Source organism: Castanea sativa, chromosome 5, assembly GCF_040712315.1.
Source record: "Castanea sativa cultivar Marrone di Chiusa Pesio chromosome 5, ASM4071231v1".
Taxonomy (NCBI): Eukaryota; Viridiplantae; Streptophyta; class Magnoliopsida; order Fagales; family Fagaceae; genus Castanea; species Castanea sativa.
Window position 1 is genome coordinate 78,677,978 of NC_134017.1, and position 24,792 is coordinate 78,702,769.

General features: G+C 33.0%; 1 protein-coding gene across 3 annotated transcripts; it reads right to left on the minus strand.

The window, feature by feature from the left end:
• Positions 1–19,830: 19,830 nt before the first annotated feature.
• LOC142633483 (beta-glucuronosyltransferase GlcAT14C-like) lies at positions 19,831–23,682 on the minus strand. 3 transcript variants are annotated; one of them, XM_075807722.1, is made up of 6 exons: positions 23,522–23,680; positions 23,314–23,427; positions 22,587–23,180; positions 21,469–21,550; positions 21,053–21,168; positions 19,831–20,540 (listed from the first exon to the last, which is right to left on the minus strand). In XM_075807722.1, exons 3-6 carry the CDS (start codon positions 23,104–23,106, stop codon positions 19,969–19,971), a joined length of 1,290 nt encoding a protein of 429 aa, XP_075663837.1. In that variant the 5' UTR covers positions 23,107–23,180; positions 23,314–23,427; positions 23,522–23,680; the 3' UTR covers positions 19,831–19,968. The 3 variants fall into 3 exon arrangements, with proteins under 3 accessions (XP_075663837.1, XP_075663836.1, XP_075663835.1); XM_075807721.1 differs by having other exon boundaries at positions 23,314–23,450; XM_075807720.1 differs by having other exon boundaries at positions 23,314–23,682.
• Positions 23,683–24,792: the final 1,110 nt, after the last annotated feature.

The following is a 24,792-nucleotide window of genomic DNA, read 5'->3' on the forward strand; positions in this document are numbered from 1 at the left end:
ATTCAACTTTAGTGGATGGATTTAGGGATGATTTGATATATATTTTAATTTAGAATATGATGTTTCTATAAGTTAAAGGGTATAGTGAAGAAAACCTTGCTGCACATGATTAATTCATGACATTGTCTATTTAATAAACATGTCTAGTGGTACCACAAATATATCTAGCTTTTATAATTGAGTAATTTTTTTTTGAGATGGTTTTAATCTATGGAGTCCGTTGCTAATAATAGTTCTTTATCATTAGACCAATACACTAATCAGTTTTTATTGTAAGCAGAGATTGAATCCCAAATTTTTTATTCAACCATAAGAGATTTTACAGTTGAGCTAACTAGAACCTACAATTGAGTAATGTTATGCCCACAATATTTTCATAACAAATTTTAAGTGACAAGTTATTATTAGTTCTAATCTAGGCCTACCATTGACATTTTTTTTTCTAACAATAACAACAATTATTAACTTGTCATCTTGAATTTTTTGTAAAATTGTTGTAAATTTTTTATGGATGTAGCATCTCTTTATAATTTCTTATTTTGCTTTCGTGCAGGGATAGACCCATATGGGGCCAAGGAGGCCTGGGCTCCCCCGCCCAAAGAAAAAAAAGGAAAAAAAAATTGGCCCCCCTAGCCCAAAGAAATAAAAAAGAATCTTTTTAATGATTATATATATATATATATATTCCTAGAGTTGTGCCTCATTCTTCCAAAAATTAAACTTCCTCTCTTTTATTTTGCCTAACCTAACTAGAAACTACCCAACTCAAAAAATTAACAAAAACAAAATTTTAAAAAATAAAATAAAAAATTCCAATTAGCCCAGTATTAAAGTACTAGCATTAGGTATTCTAAATAGTAAATATTTTGTATTTAGAACACCAAATACCAAAAACAAAACATTTCAAATGCTATATTAAAGTAGCAAAAGAAAGTTTTGGTTTGTGAAAATATATATATATATATATATATATATATATATATATATATATATATATATATATATATTGCAACAGTTAATGCTCTTAAGAAATAATATTATTTTGTATTTTTTTGACTTTGTTGGTAAATGATTGCATCTTAATGTATTAAGAAACAATGATTTTGCGTATTGATCTTGGTTAATAGTTTGTTAGTACTATATGAATACTTATTTAATTTTTTCTTCTTCTTTTACTTTGGCCCTCATAGCTTGAAATCCTAGGTCCATCCTTACTTTTGTGCATATAACATTATGTTTTATATAGTCGAACTCCTACTTGTTTTGCTAGAAACATATTTTTCCACTTTCCCTTTTATCTGCTTCATTAACAAAGTTGCGTTTCACATTTTCAGCACTGTGGCTTAAGTTTCAATTGGTGCAATCTCAAGAATGGTGCAAGTGCTAGACTCGTCAGCTTAGAGAATGTTGTGCAAGAGGTAACCATTCTTTTGAGAATAAGCTTTAGGGAAAGAAGCCAACAGTAAAGGAAGAAATATCTGAGAAGAAGGCTGCTACTACCACATTAAATGCTCTACACCTAACCAACTGGCCGCATTTATGTGAAAATGACACTTGAACAGTGATATCTCAGTTTACAATTATTCACAAAGCTTCCAGGAGGTTTTGGATGGGACTAGCATCCAATAGATCGCCTATAAGATCAACAAGTGGAAGACTGGGATAAAGAATTAGAGGACTATCTAAGGAAAAAACCTCCTAAATAATGGGGCATGTAATTTGGGACAAAAGGAAGAAAAAAGAAAAAAAACACCTTGTACTTAGATAAACTAGAGTGAATATAAGAACACTTCATTTTTCGGACTTGACCGAAGAGTGTTAATTTCAAATTGTGTTTTCTAACTGGCTTGAATCCTATCAATTAAGGTCCATATTTGATTTGCTGAGACGTTCTCTTGTAAAATCCACTCTTTAACAAATATATTGTGTTGGGCTTATTGGGCCATCATCCATTGTTAATGGGCTGAGGGTTGAATTCGGGTCCTTACAATATTATTCCAAGATACTCTATGACTTAATTTTATACCGTTATGTTGAGTCTTAAATCTATGTTTATTGGAGACATTTTAGGGCCAAAAATAATGTGGTGTGGGAGTTGAATTTTACATGGGATTATAATCTCATTTATTTTACCTATATTGTAAGAATTGTGATACGATATTATGAACAAGTTATTATATCAATTTCAAACCAATATTGAACTATGATGCCCTTGGCACCTTTAAAATTTATTAAGAAAATTACCGTTTTACCCTTTGATTCATGCAACTCTAATTGAAAAACGAGGGGTGTCCATGCAAATGCAGATTGAACCCTTACAAGTTGGGAGACAGCTGCTTTACTAAAGATAAGGGCTATAACATAAAATCCATATTACTTAAATAACATTCACTTAACTTATAATCTATTTCATGCTATCAAAAGCCAGCGATAGTCACTCCACAAGTATAAGTGCTTGTGAGGTGTGGAGGGAAAGGGTTGTGATTCAAGTCTCCAAGAGGAAGTTTCACACACATATACACTTTGATTAAGACCTCGTTTTGGAGGAGGGAATGAAATGGAATGGAAATGAATGAAAAGAATAATTGTGGAATATTTTTCCTTTCCCTTGTTTGAGAGTTTTAATGGAAGGAATGGAAAACTCATTTCCTTGTTTGGGAATTTAAGTGAGAGGGAATAGAATGGGTAGGAGGGAACACTCATTCCTCTCTATTCTCTTAAAACCTCAAATTTTCATTCCCTCCCGAAATTGGGAGGAATGAGAGGGAATGAAATTAGATATAATGATTTTTTTACTAAAACTCCCAAAATACCCCTATATATTCAACCATTTATTTTAAATAGGGGTCTAATAGTAATATTGTCATAAAATGACTCTATTTCATTCTCTCCATTGCTCCCAAACAAGATTACTTACATTTCATTCATTTCATTTCCTTTATTTTAAAACATCCAATTAAGGTTACTTAATTCCATTTCATTCCATTCATTTCCCTTACTTAAATACATTTCATTCCCTTATAATCGTTCCATTCCATTCCGTTATGAACTCCCAAACGGAACCTAAGTTAGAGTAAAATTTCTATCTTGTATATATATAAAAAAGAAAAAGAAAAAGCCACATGCTTAAATAAATCCTCAATTAAATATGACTTGTTTGGGAAATGTTATACCATATGTTGCTTTGAATGGTGTAATAAATTATTCCAAGATACTGTATAACCTAATTTAATGCCATTTATTTTGATGAACCTAATTTAATGCCACTTAATATTTGAGTGTGGTTGCTATGTTTATTGGGACATTTTAGGCCCAAAAATAATGTCCTGAGGGAGTTGAATTTTAAATGGGATTATATTAAATTGTTTCTTCTCTAGTAATTCTGCATCTTCTAAGAATTGTGATATTGTATATTACAAATAAATTATCATATCAATTTGAAACCAATATTATGCAACTAAATGTAATGCCCTTGGTTAAGAGTCTTATAAGTCAATTGGCACCTCTTAGCATCACTAATGGAGACGTCTAGGCATTGGCGGCTCCACATGTAGTTCAGGGTGGTCATAGGACCACCCTGACCTACCAAAATAATTAATTATTATATATAAATTTTAAAAAATTTATGATTTTATTATCCTTAAAAAATATTTGTGACTAAAATTTTTTAAACTCAACATAATCAAATTTTGGACAAAATTTGGCAACAAATTTGATTGTAGACTAAAACTATAACTCCACTCAATATTTTTTTTATTGGATGTGAATTGTGAAAAATTCACCATTGGATTACATTTTCTTCTTATATCCTCCATACTTGCAAAATTTTAAGAAGATCAAAGATCAATAGTTATGTCATTAATCAAATCTTTAAATTTTGAGTTTTTGTAGTCTAAAATTACATAAAAATTTAAGTTTAGATCAAATAATAAATAATATCCGATTGACATGAAATTTGACATATGTTTTAAGAACATAAAGAGCATGCAATTCAACGGCTAGATTTTCAAAATATATAACCACATTAATTTGTTTAGTGAGAGTTATAGTTTTAGGCTATAACTAAGTTTGTAGCCAAACTTTGTTTTTAAATTTTGGTCCCTTTAACAATATACTAAGTCCTTACAAACAAAAAGAAAAATTCCAATAAATTTTTTATCTAACTAAATTTTTGAAAGTGATGCAACTTGCAACATTAATAATTAGAATATCATGCAAAAATTTCAAAATAAGAAAATTCCTAGAAGAAAATTGTCAAAGTATGTGTGTGTGTGTGTGTTTTGGTCAATATATGAAGTTATTTATTTATTTATTAAATTTTGTTTAATAATGACCACCTGAAAAATATTCCTAGAGCCGCCACTGCTTCTAGGGTACAAATCTTCACTATTCTATTTTAGCTATCAAATGGGAAAATATGTAATGCTCTATTTTAACTATTGATCAACCTGAAGTTCATTTACTTTTCTACAAATACATGAACCTCCAACTAGTTTGGATCACTTGGGCTATAAGGTGAAAGCTTGAGTTTTGACGGTCTTGAATGTATTACGTTATGTGTTGGGTAATATATGACCACACATGATGATGATGATGATGATGATTGATACTAAGGGTTGGAAGCTGAGGTGGCACATGGAAGCATTGTGTGACTAAGGTTGATTCCTTGTGTTAAAAAACAGTGAGTGGCAGCAACTATACACGGATTGTTCTCCAAATCCAACAATGTGGCTCAATGCATAAGGTGAGCTTGTAACACATGGCACCGAAGGCGGTCCAAGTCGTGCCTTCACGTAAGTCCTCTCCTTTTAGTCATTCCTGTGGGACCGTTGCAACATGGGTTACTTACACATGGCACAACCAAGGGCTTTGCGGAAAGAGAAATTAAGGTGCACTAATCAGGAGATGACACTTATACATATTATGAATTTGAGTTGGTAAGCACTAATATTCGAGATGTCAAAAAAATGTATATTTTACGTCCATAAAACCTATTTTATCATTCTTTTTATAACTCACTTAACATTTTATTTTTTACTTTTACATACAATTCATTAAAATGACATAAACTAGATCAAAAAATAATATAAAAAATTTAATTTCTCGCTCTTCTCTTCCATCTCTCTCTTTGTACATTAAAATATTATATATATATATATATATATATATATATATGTATATATATATATTTACGTCCTTATTAACAGTTGGTTCTCATTTATGAGAACCAACTATTCACAATTGGTAAAAATAAATAGACTCACCCAGTGACGGAACTAAAGTTGGACTTGGGGGCAGTCCCCCCCCCCAATTTTTCAAAATTTTTTTTAGTGCATATATATATATATATATATATATATGTATGCATTAATTTTAGCAATATGTTTCAATAAATTTTCACTTTTCCCTCTTAACAATATTATTAATCTTTTTAAAAGCTATAAAAAAATTTATTGATTTGAAATCTAAAATAAATTTAACAAGCTCAGAAACAAAATTTACTAATAACAAACTTAAGTCCAAACAACACCCTTAAACAAACCCATACAAGACAAACAAAAAATAAAATGAAATAAAAAATTTCTAAGCCAATTGTAACTAGTCTAAGTGAACACCCAAACACATTTGACAACACACAAGACACAAAAAAAAAAACTTAACTTTCTAAATTAAGAAGTGCTATGTCTACAACAATTTCACAACAAATCACATGCGATAAGTTGTTATTGGTTCTGATTTGAATCCACAACTTAAATTACTTTTTTGCCCACTCATAATAACCAATAATAACATACCACTTATGATTTGTTGTGAAAATGTAGTGAAAATATTGTGAACATAGCATTTCTCTTCTAAATGAATGCTTACTTGGAGTTTTAAAAATTTTGTTTATATTTTTGTTTCCTCTAACTCTAAGTCCTAGCTCTGTCCCTAGACTCACCTAGACTCACCCCGAATGTGGGTGGATCTTAGCAGGTGGATCTTAGCTTGTTGGTTGCTAAAATAGCAAATGGGAAATTTTTTACATCCCCAATACTAGTGGTCTTATTGCCTATGTCCATAGCATTATTCAAATTTTGTATATTAAAAAAAATCTTTAACTAATTTTAGATTAACAATTAAATAACCCAAAGTTAATTTGCTTGTTGAGCAAGTATATGAAGCTAAAATTATGAGAAAGGGGAAGAAGACATGTGTAATAATATTGTAAAATACGTATGATAATATCCCTTTAATTTGTGGCATTACCTCGTCTCATGTTTCACACGTGCAAATCTATTATTAGATTAATAAAAATATTAATTGTGAGGACCCGAGGATCCGAAGATCCGAGGACCCAAAGATCTGAAGACCCGAGAACATACTGAAAGACATAAGGAGTATAGGAGAATAAAAGTCACTTTCCCGAGGATGAAGTGGGATGGCCAGGCAAAGGACGAAAGGTAGATTGATGATATATGGGGTATATTGCAAATATCTGGGTGGAGGCTCGATAACTATGAACGTTGCATTGAATGTTCTGTACCAACAATTCTAGCCGCATTGAATAGAGAATACCAGCCTTATTCGTTGCATTAATGTAGAAATGACCTGAACAGTACAAAACATAGAGTTAAAGCTTCTCTCCATTACCGACTACAAGAGAATGGACAAGTGTCAGTAGAAGGGGTGGGGTAGATAAAGAGGTGTAGAGCTGAGATAGTAAGGGCAAAGGGTATAAATAAGAGAGGAGAGACACAGGAAGGGGGACGTCTAAAGCTTTGTTGTTGCTACCCTCTCTACAAATTCATTGTTTTAGGATCTTTAGTCATAAAACGTTGTGGTGATTGCTAAGTCTTTTACTTGATTTTTGGTCCTTACATTAACAATTTCATATATGACTACAAAGTATAGAAGTTTATTGTTGGCTTTCAAAATATGTAGGACTTTATTAGTAAGTAAGATTTTTTAATTTTTTTTGGGCATGAGTATGCGAATTGTATGCATTGAATTATGAATATATACTTACAAAAATTCCCTTAGTATATCATACAATTCACCTTGCTAGGAAATTAAAAATTCTATTTTTTTTTTTTTTTGAGAAAAAGTTTGAAATTATATTAAAAAATACAGAAAACGTACACAAGAGGTCAGGCTAATATTTTATTAAAAATTCTATTATTCTAAAAGTTGAATTCTTGAGTGACAATTCTCCTTGCTAGGAGATAAATAAGTCTCCTTGATTCTAGATTATTGACGACGTTGTCCATTTCATAAGCATGTCTAGTGGTACTACACATATACTTAGGTATAGTTGAGTAATGCTATGTCCATTATATTTTTACAATAAATCTTATTAGTTTTACTAGAAACATATATTCCATGTTTCGCCTTATTCACTTTGGATTTGTTTGGAATCTAATTATTTTGCTGAAATTGAAATTTTTTTGTTAAAAGTGTTGTAGATAAAGGTAAAAGTTATCTGAAATAATACAGTGAGATTTATGAATAGTACCAAAAAGTGCAGTGAAACTAATGAATAGTAGTAAAAATAAGTTAAATAGTAAAATAAGTTGGCAAAAATAATATTTGCCAAACAGACACTTCATTTACTGAGTTGTGTTTTACAACGTCAGCGTACTGTGTAGCTTTAGATTCAAACGTTGTGATCTCAAGATGCAAGAGTTATACGGAAGTTTTATATATCTCTTGTTTTAAATTACGTTGCCTTGAGTTGTGTAATAATATTATTCTAAGATACTATATGACCTAATTTTATACCTTTATATTGAGACTTAAAGCTATGTTTATTGGAGGCATTTTAAGAGATATGGTATATTAACAACTAGTTGTTATATCAACTTTAAACCAATATTGCACTACTAAATGTATTGCCATTGACAGAAGTTACTTCTTTTTTTGAAATTTTATTTTGCCAATTATTTAGACTAAATTTAACAAAAAGCGTACAAATGACAATGAGTCAGGTTCGAGGCTTAGTTTTTTTTATACCCAAAATCGCCCTACGAGCCCGAACTTGTTACCCGAACCCGGCCCATTTAATAAATGAGTTTTTTTATGCCTGCCCAGACCGGCCCCGTCAGGCCCGGTTTAACCCTACCAGATTTGAGCCTAATTCGCAGCCCAATAAAAAAATTGAATTGAAGCCCAGACTATTAGGACATATAGTTTTTGACCGGGTAAGTGAAGCAGCAAGGTTGATGGAGCATTAATCCAGTTATGTTTAAATTTAAAAAAAAAAAAAAATCCTTTATTTTAATGATTTACTTTGATTCTTGCATTGCTCCTGAGCCTTTCACTATGATATTTTAGGAAAATTTTGATTTATTTTCAGAATTTTCCTAATCATTTTTTCAAATTGACTGAGTATCAATATTGTTAATAACACATTTCAGTCAAACTCCTAAATGATGATGGCATGATGCATCCATGGGATGAGCTTCTTGTGCAGAGGGAAGGAATGGTGGTGTGAATTTAATGGACTTGCCACCAATTATCAGGATTTTAAGATGTGATTAGTTAACTTGGTCTAATTTATTTATCATTGAACCTAGGTCATTGTGCACACAAAAACTTCAGTTTAGACTTGCCAAATCCCAATTACGGCCAGTTACTAATTTTATGTTGCACCAATTAGGTTCAATTAGTCGATTAGCCAATTGATTAATGCATGGATAAACATGATAAAAAAGCAAATCCCAAGCAAGACAAGCACCCAAACACTGCAAAGTGTTTTCGGAGAAACATTCCAAAATTTGGGTAAGAATGATGACCAGGGAAAAATAATTAGAGATACTGTTAAATACATATGCTTTCCATGGTGTATCTACAAACAGTAATTGCCAAATAAAATAAAATTTGAAGGTGATAGTTCAGTTCAGTGGAATATAATCCTACGATAATGGTGTACGATTGTCATAATGTTCATGATGAGGTGTAAAGGTTTACACTTATGCAATTTGAAGTTAACAGAAGTCTAGAAGAGAGAAGGCAGTTAGAAAGGATAGGATTGATTTAAAAAAAAAAAAAATCCAACAATTGCAATAGGGCAATATAATTAATTATTTATGAAAATTTTGCTTATTTAACCAAATTGATTGGATTAAAAAATAGTCCAAATAAAAAAATTGACTTGATTTAGTGTCAAAATACAAAATCAAGAATAATGGAAGCATGAATTAGAAGTATGCACTCTGGCCATAGAAAATGAAAAAAAGTTGAAAAGGAAGTGTTTGCTATGCCAAAATGGCGAAATACCATTATTTGGCAAAATATGTAGGGATTTATTAGTGTTTTAGAAATATATATGGATGTACCACTCTTTTGAAACTCGACTTTGTAAAACTCGAGTTTGCCTTGTATTGAGTTCCAAGAACTTGAGTTCTTTGAAAAAATAGTCTTCAAATTTGCTGTGCTATTTTTTATGAAACTTGAGTTACATAAAAAATTGGTGTGACAAACTCGAGTTTTAAAAAAATGGTAAATTCTTAATTATTTCGCAAATAGATCCCTACATATTTTGCCAAATAGTGATACTTGGCCATTTTGACCGTGTTTGCCATATAAAATCCTGAGTCGTAGGCTGAAATCTAAATCAATTAATGTGAGGAACCAGTCCCAATCAGTACTCATCTTAAGAAGCAAAGCAACAGCATGAAGTGTGGCACCAAGAGCCTTTGGTACCACCCATCTGGTTAACAACATAACTTTTTTCCAGCAACATTGACATTCCCAAAGGCTTGGAACATCTTTAGATTAAACTTAAAGTGGTAAATCTGTTTTCAAATGTGATTTAATTGAAGTTGGGGTTGTGCTGTTTCTACTGTAGAGGCAGAAACTCTAAACTACACAGAGAGAAAATCTTAGACTCTATCTTGGTGTACCTATGAGTTCAAAAAGACATTCTTTGGGTTCTTCCAAATTGATGAGAGCAAAGCTTAAAACCAGAGTCTTTAATCCCACTGTTGCAGCTACGGAGTTCAAATCTGATGATCTCCAAGAGGTCCTCTAAGTCAGTCAGCGGTTTTGGTAGACAATGTTCATGTCACATCATCCATTAAAAACACATGTCTATTTCATATCAAGATTGAAAATAAACATGGTATATGATCTTGATTAGAATTGAAATAGATAAATGTGATTGTGTGCGCATTGTGAAAAAACCTAATTCTATTACGAGCATTTTATTTGGATTTAAATTTAAATCAAGGTGCTTGTGTGTGAGAAGTGATAAGAATTAAATAACAAGCATGCTTAAGATTGGAATTCATAGCATCCTGTTATCAAACATGGTTATATGCATATATGCATTAATATCTGAAAAACAAACATGTGAAGCAAGGACAGAGCCAGGACTTGAAGTTAGGGGAGGCAGCCCTACTACTTTACCATTAAAATTTTTTGTTCAAAACTTGTCAAAGAGCCAAATTGTTTGTTTTGGGTAAAATAGGTTGATTGAGCTTAATTTTTTTTTTAAGCTTTATTATTGGTAATTTTTGTTGTTGAGCTAATTTTTTTTTTTGTATATTTTGTTTTAAATTTAATCTATTAATTTTTTATGGCATTTAAAAGTGGAAAATGCTAAAATTACAATTTTTTTACAAATTGCTAATGTGGTTATTGGTAAGTAAAAAATGATGTAAGTATGCAAATCACTAAGAATTTTCTACCTCAATTATTTGTAAAAACGTTGTAAAAAAGTATTTGGTTATAACATTACTCTTAAAAGAATTAATGGCATTGTTAAGGAGGGCAAAGTGTAATTTTATTGAACAAAATTGCTAAAATTAGTACTTAATAATATACTAATATTTTTTTATAAAAAATTTAGGGGGTCCCCTAGTCAATATATAGCTCCGTCCATGATGTGAAGAACAATCAAAGGAATTCAAGCATCCAACATGTTTAGATCCTAATAGCATAATAACACAAGAAAACATATTTTTCTAACATTAAAATATAAAGAAACTAGCCTGCATACTAATTTAGCAACGTGAAAATGGTAAGAACAAGAGGGAATTCCTCATCAAATCTTAGAGGTAGAACATTTAAATAGCATTGCACTCCAGGATTTTAGAAGACCAGATCCATAATACTATTTCTTTGCCTCTTCTAAGTTCACAAGGGGATTAGGCCTGGAGTGGAAATAGAGAGGTACTCACTCAATGTCTTGAATATTAGGAAGACCAAGGTATGACAAGTAAACTTACTCTCTCTAGAGCTCAAGGTGAGTCTGGTGTTTTGAAATGAGGTTTTTCATCACTATTTATGGTGGAATGGGGAAAGTTCTGGAGGGAGGAAGCGTTGAATTCGGGGTTGGTAAGAGTGGAGGGAAAGGAGAGATGGAAAATTTGAAAATTCAAGACAGTTGGGGTCGGCATTTGGTTTAAGGGCATTTATCTTCCGATCAATAGATTGAGATTTGGTCCAAATGCCGCTCGGCACTTGGGCCCAAGTCAACTCGTTTTATTTCTTTTTTCATCCATTCTACACTTAAATCTTAATTCACCCAATTTTCTTCTTATTTTACCCACTAAACATATAATTAGACATCAATAGGCCTTAATTTCACCAAATTAATCACATCTAAAATCAAGGGTTTATGTTGGTTCCAATTAGCTCAACTGGTAAAGTCTCTGATAGTTGTATAAAAAGATCTATGGTTCAATCCCTGCTTACACCAAAAACTGATTGATGTCTTGGTCTGATAATAAAGAGCTATTATCAAAAGCAGACGCCATAAGTTGAAACTCTCTTAAAAAAAAAAATCAAGGTTTATGAATGTTTGATTATCAAATTTGAAAGTTCAAATAATGTGTAAAACACCAATGAACGTTTAGACCACTAATTCACAAATTACCAACACAAGCTTATAATCAAATAATGTATGTGCAAAATATGAAAATAAGCTAAAACGGAATTGGTAAAACAATCTAAACCAAAATTAATCACAACCACAACAGTAATTAAAAGGCAAAGATTGAGGGAAGAGAGATGCAAACACAAGAACAACACAGCGATGTGTTATTGAAGAGAAAACTGAAGTTCTCGGCGAAAAAACCTCTCTGCTGCCCTTCAAGCGGTCAATAATCCACTAGAGAATAAAGTTAGGATACATGAATAGCAGAAGACCCTCCAAGCCTAATTTACCTAGTGCACCTAAGCCCTCTAAGCTTCTTTCTCCAACAGGGTTACGCCAAACCTTATCTTCTCTAGCTTACCGGATCCCGTAATAGCCCATTGCATCAACCAAAATTAATTGGTCCCTTCCAAATTGCTTTCCAAGTACCAAAATGCCTCCTCACAGATATGAGTATGGTGAGATAAGGATTTAGCTAATGTACCTCTCAAGGATGTAACAATGGAAAGGGTAAGAGTAGATGAATTTGGATAATCAAAAGATAAAGATTGTGGATGAGTCAATCTTGTTTTTCTCTAGGGTTTCTCTATCAAAATTCTCTCTGGAACTTCTCTACATTTCGTGGGTATAAGTGTGTTTATAGTAGGGTGTGTATGGAATGCAAAGAGTTAGTTACAGCCAAACAGGGCATTCTGGCCGCTCAAGCTCGTGACTGGAACGAGTCACGAGTTTGAGTCGCAAGCTAACTGCCTGGCCAGCTAGAAGTTTTGTCATGTAGTGCAACAGCTAGCGTGAACCTTTAGCTCCCCTTGCATGCTTCACACGTGTGCCACCTTTGGCGACTCGCCAATCGCGAGATCCAGTCGCAAGGCTCTTCTTGAAAACACACTCTTGAGTTTTTCTTCACACTTTCTCACACACTACCTTTACATGATTCTCACCTAAATACAGGATTTTTAAATGCTGAATTACAAGCTAATTTGACACAGAATAAAGCCAACAAAATGATTGAATAAATTCAATCTTACAAAATTAATCAAGTGTGTTCAATCTTACCTTTGATGTTAGCCTTGAACCAATTTGACCATGGCACATCATTGATTTAATTGATCCTAAATGGAACTAGTCAAAATCAATTGTTCATAATCTCATGTGATTAGGCTCAATAATTTGGGTGTATATTTATTGTTGAAACTTGATTCTTTGGGACCAGTCAAAATCAATTGTTCATAATCTCATGTGATTAGGCTCAATAATTTGGATGTGTATTTATTGTTGAAACTTGATTCTTTGATATCTTTCAATCCAATAGTGAGGTACGTGACCAATCATTTCTTATTGTTATGACATCGAGATCTATTTTATAAGAAGTGATTGAGGATCCAACAGCTTAGGATGCTACCCTATGGGTATGAAATTACCATTTTTCCCTCTCGGTGAGGGTAAACATGGGTTGCAAAGTCTATAGATAGATAATTAATCAATTATCCTTTAGAATAATCTTCTTTATTTTAGTGCATTCTTGCCTTAAAATTTAACCACTGTGATTTTGATACATAATTTCTTACAATTATTTTTTTTAAGAACCACTCATAATTGATCACTCATAATTATATGCATCAAGTCCTAAATTTCAATATCCTCGGAAAAAAAGATCCTAAATTTCAAGTGTTTGTTATGTACGTTGAAACTTATTGTGGCTTGATCAATCAATTCAGTGGTTCAATTATTGGATTCGTAATGTCAATTTAATTGTTGTGAACTATGATGTTGTTCGGAATTATCTTCTCGGTCATTAACGATTCAAATGGCATTTTTACCATTTCTTGATAAAATTACCATTTTACCCTTTATTCATGCAAATCCTAATTTAGGGGACTTTTTATTGCCCTATTGCAATTGTTGGCCCTCAATAAAACTTTTTATTTACTAAAAAATTGTAGGATAATTTGAGCTCCTTATATGCTAAGATGAGTTGATTTATGATTCTTTTTTACCAATATCTTGTGGTGCCTAGTGGGCATTTTTTGGGCTTTGCAAAAAGATGTTACTTGAACCGAAAATTATTGATTTTAAGGGGGTGTTTGGTATATGCACTTAAAAACTGAAAACATGTGTGAAAATACATGCGGGTGAAAAAGTGTATAAAAATACGTGTAATATTGTTTAAAAATTGAAAACATGTGTTTAAGTAAGTGTACCAAACGGAGCCTAAAATTTTGATACTTCCAAAAGTCATAATTCTCAAATAAAACTTATTAAAAAAAATATTTTAAGAATTAGTCAATTTATAAATAAAAATTTTATTTAATTAAAAGTGCTTTGCCATTCACTTGTATATAAGACATGCACATTAAAGCTTTACTTTTGCTTTGGATTTAAATTCGAAATAACAAAATATCTAAACTGGGGAAGGTCAATGGATATGAAATTTATGACAAAACTTGTGGTCGTGAAGATGGGGTTGGTTGTCTTTATTCTCGTTGGAGTGCAAACTAATGGCATTACCTCCTCCTCTTTACATGAAAATTCACTTCCAATCGAGTCTCTCCAAGGAGATTTTAATAGGTGCATAAGAGGAAACGTTGACATGTGTGAAAAATCTTTAAAAAAAAAAATGATCGTGTTCATTATGATATGTGTTTTACTAAGGGTTTCGAGGGTTGCAGAAAATACCTAAAGGATCTAAAAGACCCCGCCTTTCTTCTTTCTTCAAAGAGTTGGTATCTCATGCGCCAAAGAGATTTTTCCTTTTTCAAAATGCCTTAATAAATGCAGAAAAACGAAATCTGAATTTGGCATTTTTCATGACGTTGCTTGCTTACTAAATTGTTATGGATGGAAGAACTTGAACTTGAACTTGAAGTATTAAGGCACCGTTTACATGCAATTTTATATTTGGTAAGTATTTCCATATTCTCTCTCTACAAGAATGCACATATGACAATATGACATATATATGCATCAATAATATATCTATGAAAACTAATTTCATGTATACAAATTAATCACCTAGCTAGATTACTTGCATCTCAAACATAAGGCTAAGATTACGAAATAGCCTCTTGGGTTAGGGCCTTAAAGTATTTTTCACCTAGTTTTGTGAACCGGGAGTAACATTTGAAGTGTGGATTGTGTTAAATCCTTATTAAGATGTCTTAAAAAGCATGAGTTTGTAGTTAAAAAAATATCGCTAGTGTCATTTATAGTCGAGAACTGAGTAACTTTGTTAGGGCATAGAATGGAATGTCTTCAATATTGATGTGCAATAAATAATTGCTGAATTTCTGAGATTTATTGAATTAATTGAGAATAGTTTCCGAAGTTTTAAGTGCGAAAAGTTTGTTTGTTTTTTTTTTTTTGGAATGTGTGGATACTCCTATGATAGTTTGTGTATTTTTGTAAATAATAATTTCATTAGTAACAAAAAATGTGAATCTATTGGTTATGGATGTCAACAATGAGAACCTACTTTAACAATTGACCACCGCACACCCTTTATGCGATAATCACTCCACAAGTATAAGTGTCTCTAGGAGGGAGTTTCACACACAATATAGAATTTCTACTCTAACCTAATCTAAGTGTATATGTGTGTAAAGCTCTCTCTTAGAAGCTTGAACCTCAGTCTTTGCCCTCCACCCCACAAACACTTATACTTGTGGAGTGACCACCGCATCAAGGGTGCGCAGTAGTTCTAATTTGTGTTTTTATGTTGTGTTTTGTTGAAATAAAACCATGATTGTAGTTATCGTGGATAAGGATTATATATTGTAACACCTGTAATTGTGAAATTGATTAATAATTGATGAATGATGTAGATAGCCTAGGTTTTGATTATGGGTGGACAAGTTGATTCAATTCAACTTTAGTGGATGGATTTAGGGATGATTTGATATATATTTTAATTTAGAATATGATGGTCTATAAGTTAAAGGGTATAGTGAAGAAAACCTTGCTGCACATGATTAATTCATGACCTTATCTATTTAATAAACATGTCTAGTGGTACCACAAATAAATAAATAAATAAATAAATATATATATATATATATATATATATATATATATATATATATATATATATATATCATGGATAAGGATTATATATTGTAACACCTTTAATTGCGAAATTAATTAATAATTGATGAATGATGTAGATAGCCCAGGTTTTGATTATGGGTGGACAAGTTGATTCAATTCAACTTTAGTGGATGGACTTAGGGATGATTTGATATATATTTTAATTTAGAATATGATGGTTCTATAAGTTAAAGGGTATAGTGAAGAAAACCTTGCTGCACATGATTAATTCATGACCTTACATATTTGATAAACATGTCTAGTGGTACCACAAATATATCTAGCTTTTATAATTCAGTAATGTTTTTTTTTTTTTTTTGAGATGGTTTTAATCTATGGCATCCGCTGCTAATAATAACTCTTTATCATCAGACCAATATATCAATTAGTTTTTATTGTAGGCAGGGATTGAACCCCAAATCTCTTATTCAACTATTAGAGACTTTACCAGTTGAGCTAACTGGAACCTACAATTGAGTAATGTTATGCCTGCAATATTTTCATAACAAATTCTAAGTGACAAGTTATTATTAGTTCTAATCTAGGCCTACCATTAACCTTATTTTTTTCCCCAACAATAACAACCATTATTAACTTGTCACCATGAATTTTTTGTAAAATTTTTGTTGGACGTGGAATCTCTTTACAATTTCTTGTTTTGCTTTCGTGCAGGGATAGACCCACAGGGGGGCCAAGGGAGCTTGGACTCCCCCGGCCCAAAGAAAAAAAAATTGGGCCCCCTAGCCCAAAGAAATTAAAAAGAATCTTTTTTTTTTTGATGAGAAAAAGAATCTTTTTTAATGAGTATATATATTTTTTTTATTTCTAGAGTTGTGCCTCGCTCTTTCAAAAACTTAGACTTCCTCTCTTTTATTTTGCCTAACCCAACTAGCAACTATTCAACTTAAAAACTTAACAAAAACAAAATTTTTAAATAAAAAATTCCAGTCAGCCCAGTATTAGATTACTAGCATTAGGTATTCTAAATGGTAAATATTTTGTATTTAGAACACCAAATACCAAAAACGAGACAATTCAAATGCTATATTAATATTCTTAAGAAACAATATTATTTTGTATTTTTTTTGTCTTTGTTGGTAAATGATTGCATCTTAATGTATTAAGAAACAATGATTTTGTGTATCGATCTTGGTTAATAGTTTGTTAGTACTATATGGATACCTATTTGAATTTTTTTTTTCTTATATTTTGGCCCTCATAGCTTGAAATCCTAGGTTCATCCCTACTTTTGTGCATATAACATTATGTTTTATATAGTGGAACACCTACCTGTTTTACTAGAAACATATTTTTCCACTTTCCTGTTTATCTACTTCATTAACAAAGTTGTGTTTCACATTTTCAGCACTGTGGCTTAAGTTTCAATTGGTGCAATCTCAAGAATGGTGCAAGAGCTAGACCTGCTATATTAAATTATTCATGTATCTCTTGTTTTAAATAATGTTGCTTTCAGCTGTGTAATAATATTTGTGAGGATAAATGAGCCGAGTAGAAGTGTTGGGCCGTACGCCATGCCTGAGGACATATAGGAGCCCGAGGATGGTCAAAAGGTTTAATAAGTATTGGGGTCAATGAACCAAGGACAAGGAAAGATAATAACGAATCGGTGGTATCTCCTGAGGAGCCGAGCTTCCTCTGAAAAGCATTGTGGAAGGTTGGAGCCTGGTCACCTAGAGAATGCTGTGCAAGAGGTAACCATTTTTTTGAGGATAAGATTTAGAGAAAGAAGCCAATAGTAAATGAAGAAATATTTGATAAGAAGGCGGTTATCACCACATTAAATGAGAAATTATTGTGTACTTCCAGAATACCATAAATGTGTACTCCCTCCTCTCACATGAATAGTGGGTCTCACTAATTAAATTTATGGTGGGACCCACCATTCATGTGAGAGGAGAGCGTATGCATTTATGGTACTTTGAGAGTGCCTAATAATTTTTCACATTAAATACTTTGCACCTAACCAATTGGCCACATTTATGTGGAAATGACACCTGGACAGTGATATCTCAGTTTACAGCTATTCACAAAGCTTCCAGGAGGTTTTGGATGGGACAAGCATCTAATAGATCACCTATAAGATCAACAAGTGAAAGGCTGGGATAAAAAATGAGAGCACTATATAAGGAAAATGCTCTCTTAAAAAATGGGGTATGTAATCTGAGAGAAAAGGAAGAAAAAAGAAAGAACACATTGTACTTAGATAAATTTGAGTGAATATAAGAATATTTCATCCTCGGACTTGACCGAGGAATGTGAATTTCAAAATGTGTTTTCTAACTGGCTTGAATCCTGTCAATTAAGGTCCATATTTGATTTGCTGAGACGCTTTCTTGTAAAATTCACTTTCTAAAAAATATATTGTGTTGGGCTTGTTGGGCCATCATCCATTGTTAATGGGCTGAGAGTCGAATTCGGGTCCTTACAATATTATTCCAAGATACTCTATGACTTAATTTTATCCGTTATGTTGAGTCCTAAAGCTATGTTTATTGGAGACATTTTAGGCCCAAAAATAATGTGGTGTGGGAGTTAAATTTTACATGGGATTATAATCTCATTTATTTTACCTATATTGTAAGAATTGTGATACCATATTATGAACAAGTTATTATATCAATTTCAAACCAATATTGAACAATGATGCCCTTGGCACCTATAAAATTTATTAAGAAAATTACCGTTTTACCCCTTGATTCATGCAACTCTAATTGAAAAATGGAGGGTGTTCAGAGTTTTACGTTTTTAAAAAAAAAAAAAAGTATTTGGCCCATTTTGGACAGAATCAAGTCCTATTTCAGACCGTCTCGGACCGAAACAAACCGTGTTGAAAAAAAAAAATTGTCAGTGGACGCGCATGCAAGCGCATCCACACAAATCCGACACGGGTGCGCTGGCCAAAACAGCGCACCCGTGCTTTTTGGTTTTTACTTTATTAAATGTACACTCCATATACTTAGTTTTAGCCCTACTTAATTGAAAGTTTTTAGATTTTAGAGTGCCTTGCAAAATTTCTAACTTGGCATTAACTCTACTTTTAGTATTATCAATGAAAACAATATTATTTGCAAAAAATATACCAAGGGACTTCCTCTTGAATTGCTTTAGTTAGCCGATTCATCACTACTGCAAAAGGAAAATCAACAAACCAAATCACTCTCTAAATATCCACTACCATCATTTGACCCTAAAATAGCTAAATTGTAGGTCTCAAAGTTGGATAAACTCAAAAAAGGATAAGAAAAATGCCAAAATCGTGAGAAAAAAAAAAGAACAAAACTAGACTTTAGATCTAAGTGTCACCCCTTAGCACTTCAATTCCTGCTTTGAGTAACTTGATAATATGAGGATAGTAGCCTTGGAGAGTTTAGAACTCATCCAAACTTACAGACCAAGGTCTTTTCCCCGGTATAAATAGAGGGTTGGTCATTAGTCACCAATGACAGTCACACATGTCATCAGCTTGTGGTAATTTTGGTGGTCCTTAACGAACTGATTTAGCATTACTTTTTTTTCTTTTCTTCTATAACCACACATTTTGCCCCCAACTTGATTGCATGGGCAATTGTGATTGGTGAACTAGTTTCATAAGAACCCACCATGTTTACTTCACCATTCACAGTCGCACATGTCATAATTGTGATAAGTAGTGGCACAAAAAGTTGTCTATAGACTTTCTCCTCTCTTCTTCCCCTAGTAATACTACTATATGAACCATGAAATCTCCTTTATAGTGGCCACATCGTGACTTCTATTCTACATTGGTTGCAAGTTGCAACTTACCATTAGGCAAGGACACTGTAGGTCGACAACATGGGCATGGGTAAGTGTTTTTTTTTTGGGTTATAAAGAATGGACAGAATAGATTGGAGACAAGAAATTAATCTCTCCTCTTGGCTCACAGCACAGTACATTCAAAGGGCAGCTTGAAAACCAAAAATTTACAAATGAATATGTTTGGCTAAAACAATTTAATCTAATCAGATTTGGAAAAAATTTCCACATCACATGATTCTTGTAATATTTCTACTTTCTGACTGTTGTTCGCATGGATTAGTTCTGAGTGTCCCTTCCCTAGCAAGTTCAGACAATTGAACTCCAAGTTTGATGCCATAAGACCCTGGCTTTATAGCATTAATGTTGCCCCAAGTTGAACATAATTCCTCATGCTGCTTTGAAGTCTCTGTACTCCTATTCATTCCTTTGTCTATGCACCATTCTCCAGGAACCAACCCATTGGGCGGACGGTTTAAGACACTGTTATCGATTTTGTTTAGCACCCGATCACCTTCTTGAAATGGCCTTGCAAAAACTGTCCCACTAGCTACCATTTTATCGTAGTGTAACATGTTTAGGACATTGGCTTCACCATGTGCAGTGTCCCAAATACTGTATCTTAAATCATTGTCCACTGCGGTGTTTTGGAAGTCAGCTGCATTGCAAAGAACTGTGTGGAAGTAGGATTCAAGAGGGTAAGCCGCATTGCTGAAGTACATTAGTAGTTTTCTTGGAGAATTGTCCCATCCTCTAATGCAGTATTCCATGAATGCTCTTGTAAGGATAACCCAAGGAGAACCTGTTATACAAAATAATGGGAATCGGTGCAACGTGTTTGCAAATGTAACAATCATGCCAAAGTATAAAAAATGTCCTACCCAGTGCAAAAAGTTCACACTTTTACAAGGCCTTGGAGAGGTCATGCCAGACTATACAGATGTAATTGATCCTCTGTCATTGCTTATAACGAACTAGAACTATGACATCAGCCATTATACCAAACTTTTTACATTAATTGCCAAAAAATTTACTTGTTACATCGTCCTTGTCTAGTAAATAGACAATATTAGTCCCCTATGATTTAAAATTAATAAATTTATCTTAGATCTCCTGAAATTGGGAAAAGAATTTGTAATCACTGTCTAAGCTCTAAAGTTGGACCATAATGTTGGAACACTGCATTCCATATTCTTCCTATTTTCCTATGCTCTTCTATTTATCATTCATGACATTGTTTCAACATTTCCAATTACTCACAGAAGTAAATTTCTGCCTATATAATATGTCCATGGGATTAGAGAGGTAACTGACCTCCAAATAATTTGAAAGCATCTGGCGTTTCTCGGGTCTCTACAGCATAGAAAAGTGGACTGCTCTTTTCATTATGCAAACTGGGGTCTACAACAATTTGATTACTCAGTTTCCGCCTGCATCAATGGCCTCCACTTTAAAATTCTGTAGAGGGATAAATAAATGACTAATAGTTTCAAGGTGCCTGTTAGCAGTGCATCAATGAGCATGTCTTCATCATAGGATAGAGAAAACACAAATAAGATAACTTGTAGAATAGATTCATTATTGAAATCATTTCATTTGAATCATATCGCTTGCTCTGCATGCTTGATGCAGTGCAACACATTGCCCCTGATGTACTAGTCAGGCACCTCAACTTTCATCAATAAAGTGTGGAAAAACGCATTTGAATTATTTAAATGACTAGCGCTTACTCTTTCCAAATCCAGCTGGTCTCGTTAGTATAATGAACAAAGTTGAGATCCCTTGGCAAGAAAGTGAAAGCATGGAGGAGATCTGCACAAAGACATGAGATTTTTCTTGTTGGCACTAGGGGGTTAATGAAGGTCTTGATGAGACTTTCATTTAAGTGATAAGATGGTCCACAAGGCAATTGACAACATATATTCTATAGTCAAAACTACCTTGCTTTTAAACTATTTAAGTGCTCTGGCTGTCATTGCAGAGTGCAGATATTTTGATATGCTAGTAATTTAATGGAAATGGGTTAAATGATTATAACTTCTTTGAGATATAACTTGTTGGGTAGACCAGTTAATATCAGACAATAAATATGCATCATTATATGCAAAAGAGGCTGCTAACAAATTTGGAAGTGATTGGTGGTGAGACAAGTATGAACTGTTACAACAAAGATAGATGCATGACAACAGATTATTTAGACATTCTAAAATTTAGGCAAGAAGAGCAATTAGTGATAATAGTTAGAACTACTGATAAATACATGTACTTTCCAGTGTATGTACAACAGTAAACCCAATAGATCACGGGTGATAGTTCAGTGGAATAGCATGCTATGAAGCCTATGATAATGGTGGGAGAGTCATGATGTTCATGATGAGGTTTACAAACTTTACAGTTATGAAATGTAAAGGTAATATAAGTCTAGAAGGGAGATGCAGATAGGAAGGACAGTTATATATCATATATGGTAGTTGGTAAGCAAGCTCAGTCTGCTTTAGTGCTTTTCGCAACCACCAGAAAAGCTAGCTTTTTGAGCTTAATCTGGCGGGCCACACTGAAATAATAATAACTCCCCCTACTTCTCAACTTTCAGAAAACATGCAAAGCACAGACAGTTGGAATAGGGCCATATAATTATTTATGAACTTTCTTTACCTTTAGTCATTTTTTAAACCAAGTTGGTTGGATGGACCAAATCTAGAAGTGCCTTTTTAATTGATATCAATGTCAACTCCTAGTGCAAAATGAAGTAAAAATACAAGATCTAGAATAATGGAAGTATGAAGTAGAAGAATGTAAAGAGGCCATAGAAAACAAAAAAAGAAGAAGGTGGAAGTGTACTATTTACCATCCTGAGTCATAAGTGGATAGTCTGAAGCACTTAATGTAATGAACCAGTCCCAAACGGTACTAATCTTAAGAAGCAAAGCAGCAGCATGAAGTGTGGCACCTAGAGCTGAGGCACCCATCTGGTTAACAGCATAACTTTTTCCGACAACATTAACATTCCCAAAGGCTTGGAACACCTTTTCAGATTGAATTGAAAGTGCTAATTCTGCCCTTTCATGGTCTGATGATTCAGCATCAAGTTGCAACAAGTACTGGTTCCTTGGATGATATATTGCCTTCAACAACCTCAACATTTTCTTACTCTCTCCGTTAGTACCAAAAATCCAGTAAGCAATTATAGGGGGATAGCCATTCCCTTTGGATGGGATAATCTTTGGTGGCTGATATTCATTGCTTTCATCAGAAAAACCACTTCGAAATGATCTTGATAACACTCCCAACAATACTAAACTAACCAAAAATACCAGAATCCACAGATGATAACCCGGGATCCATGAGTGAACTTTGGATATTCTCATTGGAGCAGCTTATGAATTTAGGGAAGAGTTGCTTAACTGGCACCAGTAATTTAAATCCTCAACTCTCTCAAAACCTATATAGAACCAACACATAGAATGATATTGAATCCTTAATTCAGATCATAACAACTTAGAACAAATATTTGAAACATAGACTAATACCATAAGCATTTTGTATGAACCATATTGAATAAGTCAAAAGTTTACCATAGGTCAATGACTGCAGCCAAAAGAGACTTTCCTTCTATCTTGCTGTATGATTCAAGAACACAAACGAAAGCCAATACAATGGGAATCTGCACTGCTTATCAAACTCCAAAACTTCATGTAGTCCCATAAACATACTATAGAAGTGTAAGCTACCCCAGCAACAACCAAAAAAAAAAAAAAAATCAGTGTGTGGAAGAACTAATACCTTTGGAAACACCAAAAAGTTTCAATTAACTTCAAACAAGTGCAATAACTCGATAAATAATCACTTTCAAATAAATGATAGGTATGTATATGTTGGTTGGGAAGAGTTGAGATTGAAAGAGGAAGGGTGTGAACAATGTTACATTGTCAAACTAACTATACCAATATCAATATATAAATATTTAAAATAAATAAAAATAAATAAATAAATAAAAACTTCAGCTGAAAGCAAACAAGAAGGGATATATTTTTCAAAGGTAGATGCGTTGACAACAAGGAAAATAGATTGTCCATTATGGTAGGCCTAGAAAGTGACTTTGAGAGAACATTTTAAGCGACCATGGAAAGCCCACCAATAACCAAACTGCATATAACATAGTAATAAAGTGAACAAAGTAAAATGCTAACATCTTAAACAGCAGAAACAGGCACCTCCCAACTCTCTTTGTTCTGTTCTTTCTTCTTTGGGTCAATTGGTCAAAATTGAACCTCTTTTGGGTATCATTACCAAACCACCATGGACCTAGGGCAGTCCATGGACCTTAGGAAAAAAGGAGGGAAAGGCAAAATGATAAAGAAAAAGAAAAAAGAGGAATATTAGTGGTGGGTTTTGTGTGAGAGCCCAAGCCCAATATGCACCTGTGCGCGGGTCACCCATTTTTTTGTTGATAAATTCAATAGTTAAAATAGGAGAGTGGGAATCTAAATCCTGAACATCTCTATTAAAAAAATGCAAAAATGCAAAACTGACCTTCTAACTTTCAGTCTTTTTCATTTCAGTCCTTTAACTTTCAATTTTATTATTTCAATCATCTAACTTTCAATTGTTGTCAATTTGGTACTCCGTTAAACTCCAGTTATATCCTACCGTTAATTGAGTCAAAACGACGTCGTTTTGGCTTTTTTTTTTTTTAAATTAATTTCAAAATTTAAAGAAATTAAAAAAAAAAACTGATTTAAAAAAAAAAAAAAAAAACAAGGATTACTCACTGAAATTTACATCTCACAACCTTACCTTCCCAAACACCAAAATCCCCTCCCACCCTATCTCAAAAGACTCTGTGCTGGACTCCATTGCAAACACTGTGACGACCTCCATCCCCTCCCACCCTCACCAGTTTACAAAATTCCCCAATATCTTTTCTGTTTCTTCTTCTTCTTCTTCTTTCTCTCTCTTCTACTTCAACAACCAACATCATCGATCAATTAAAACGATGCACATTGCAACCAAAAACCTCACACTCTCTCCTAATTCTCTCTCTACTCTCACTC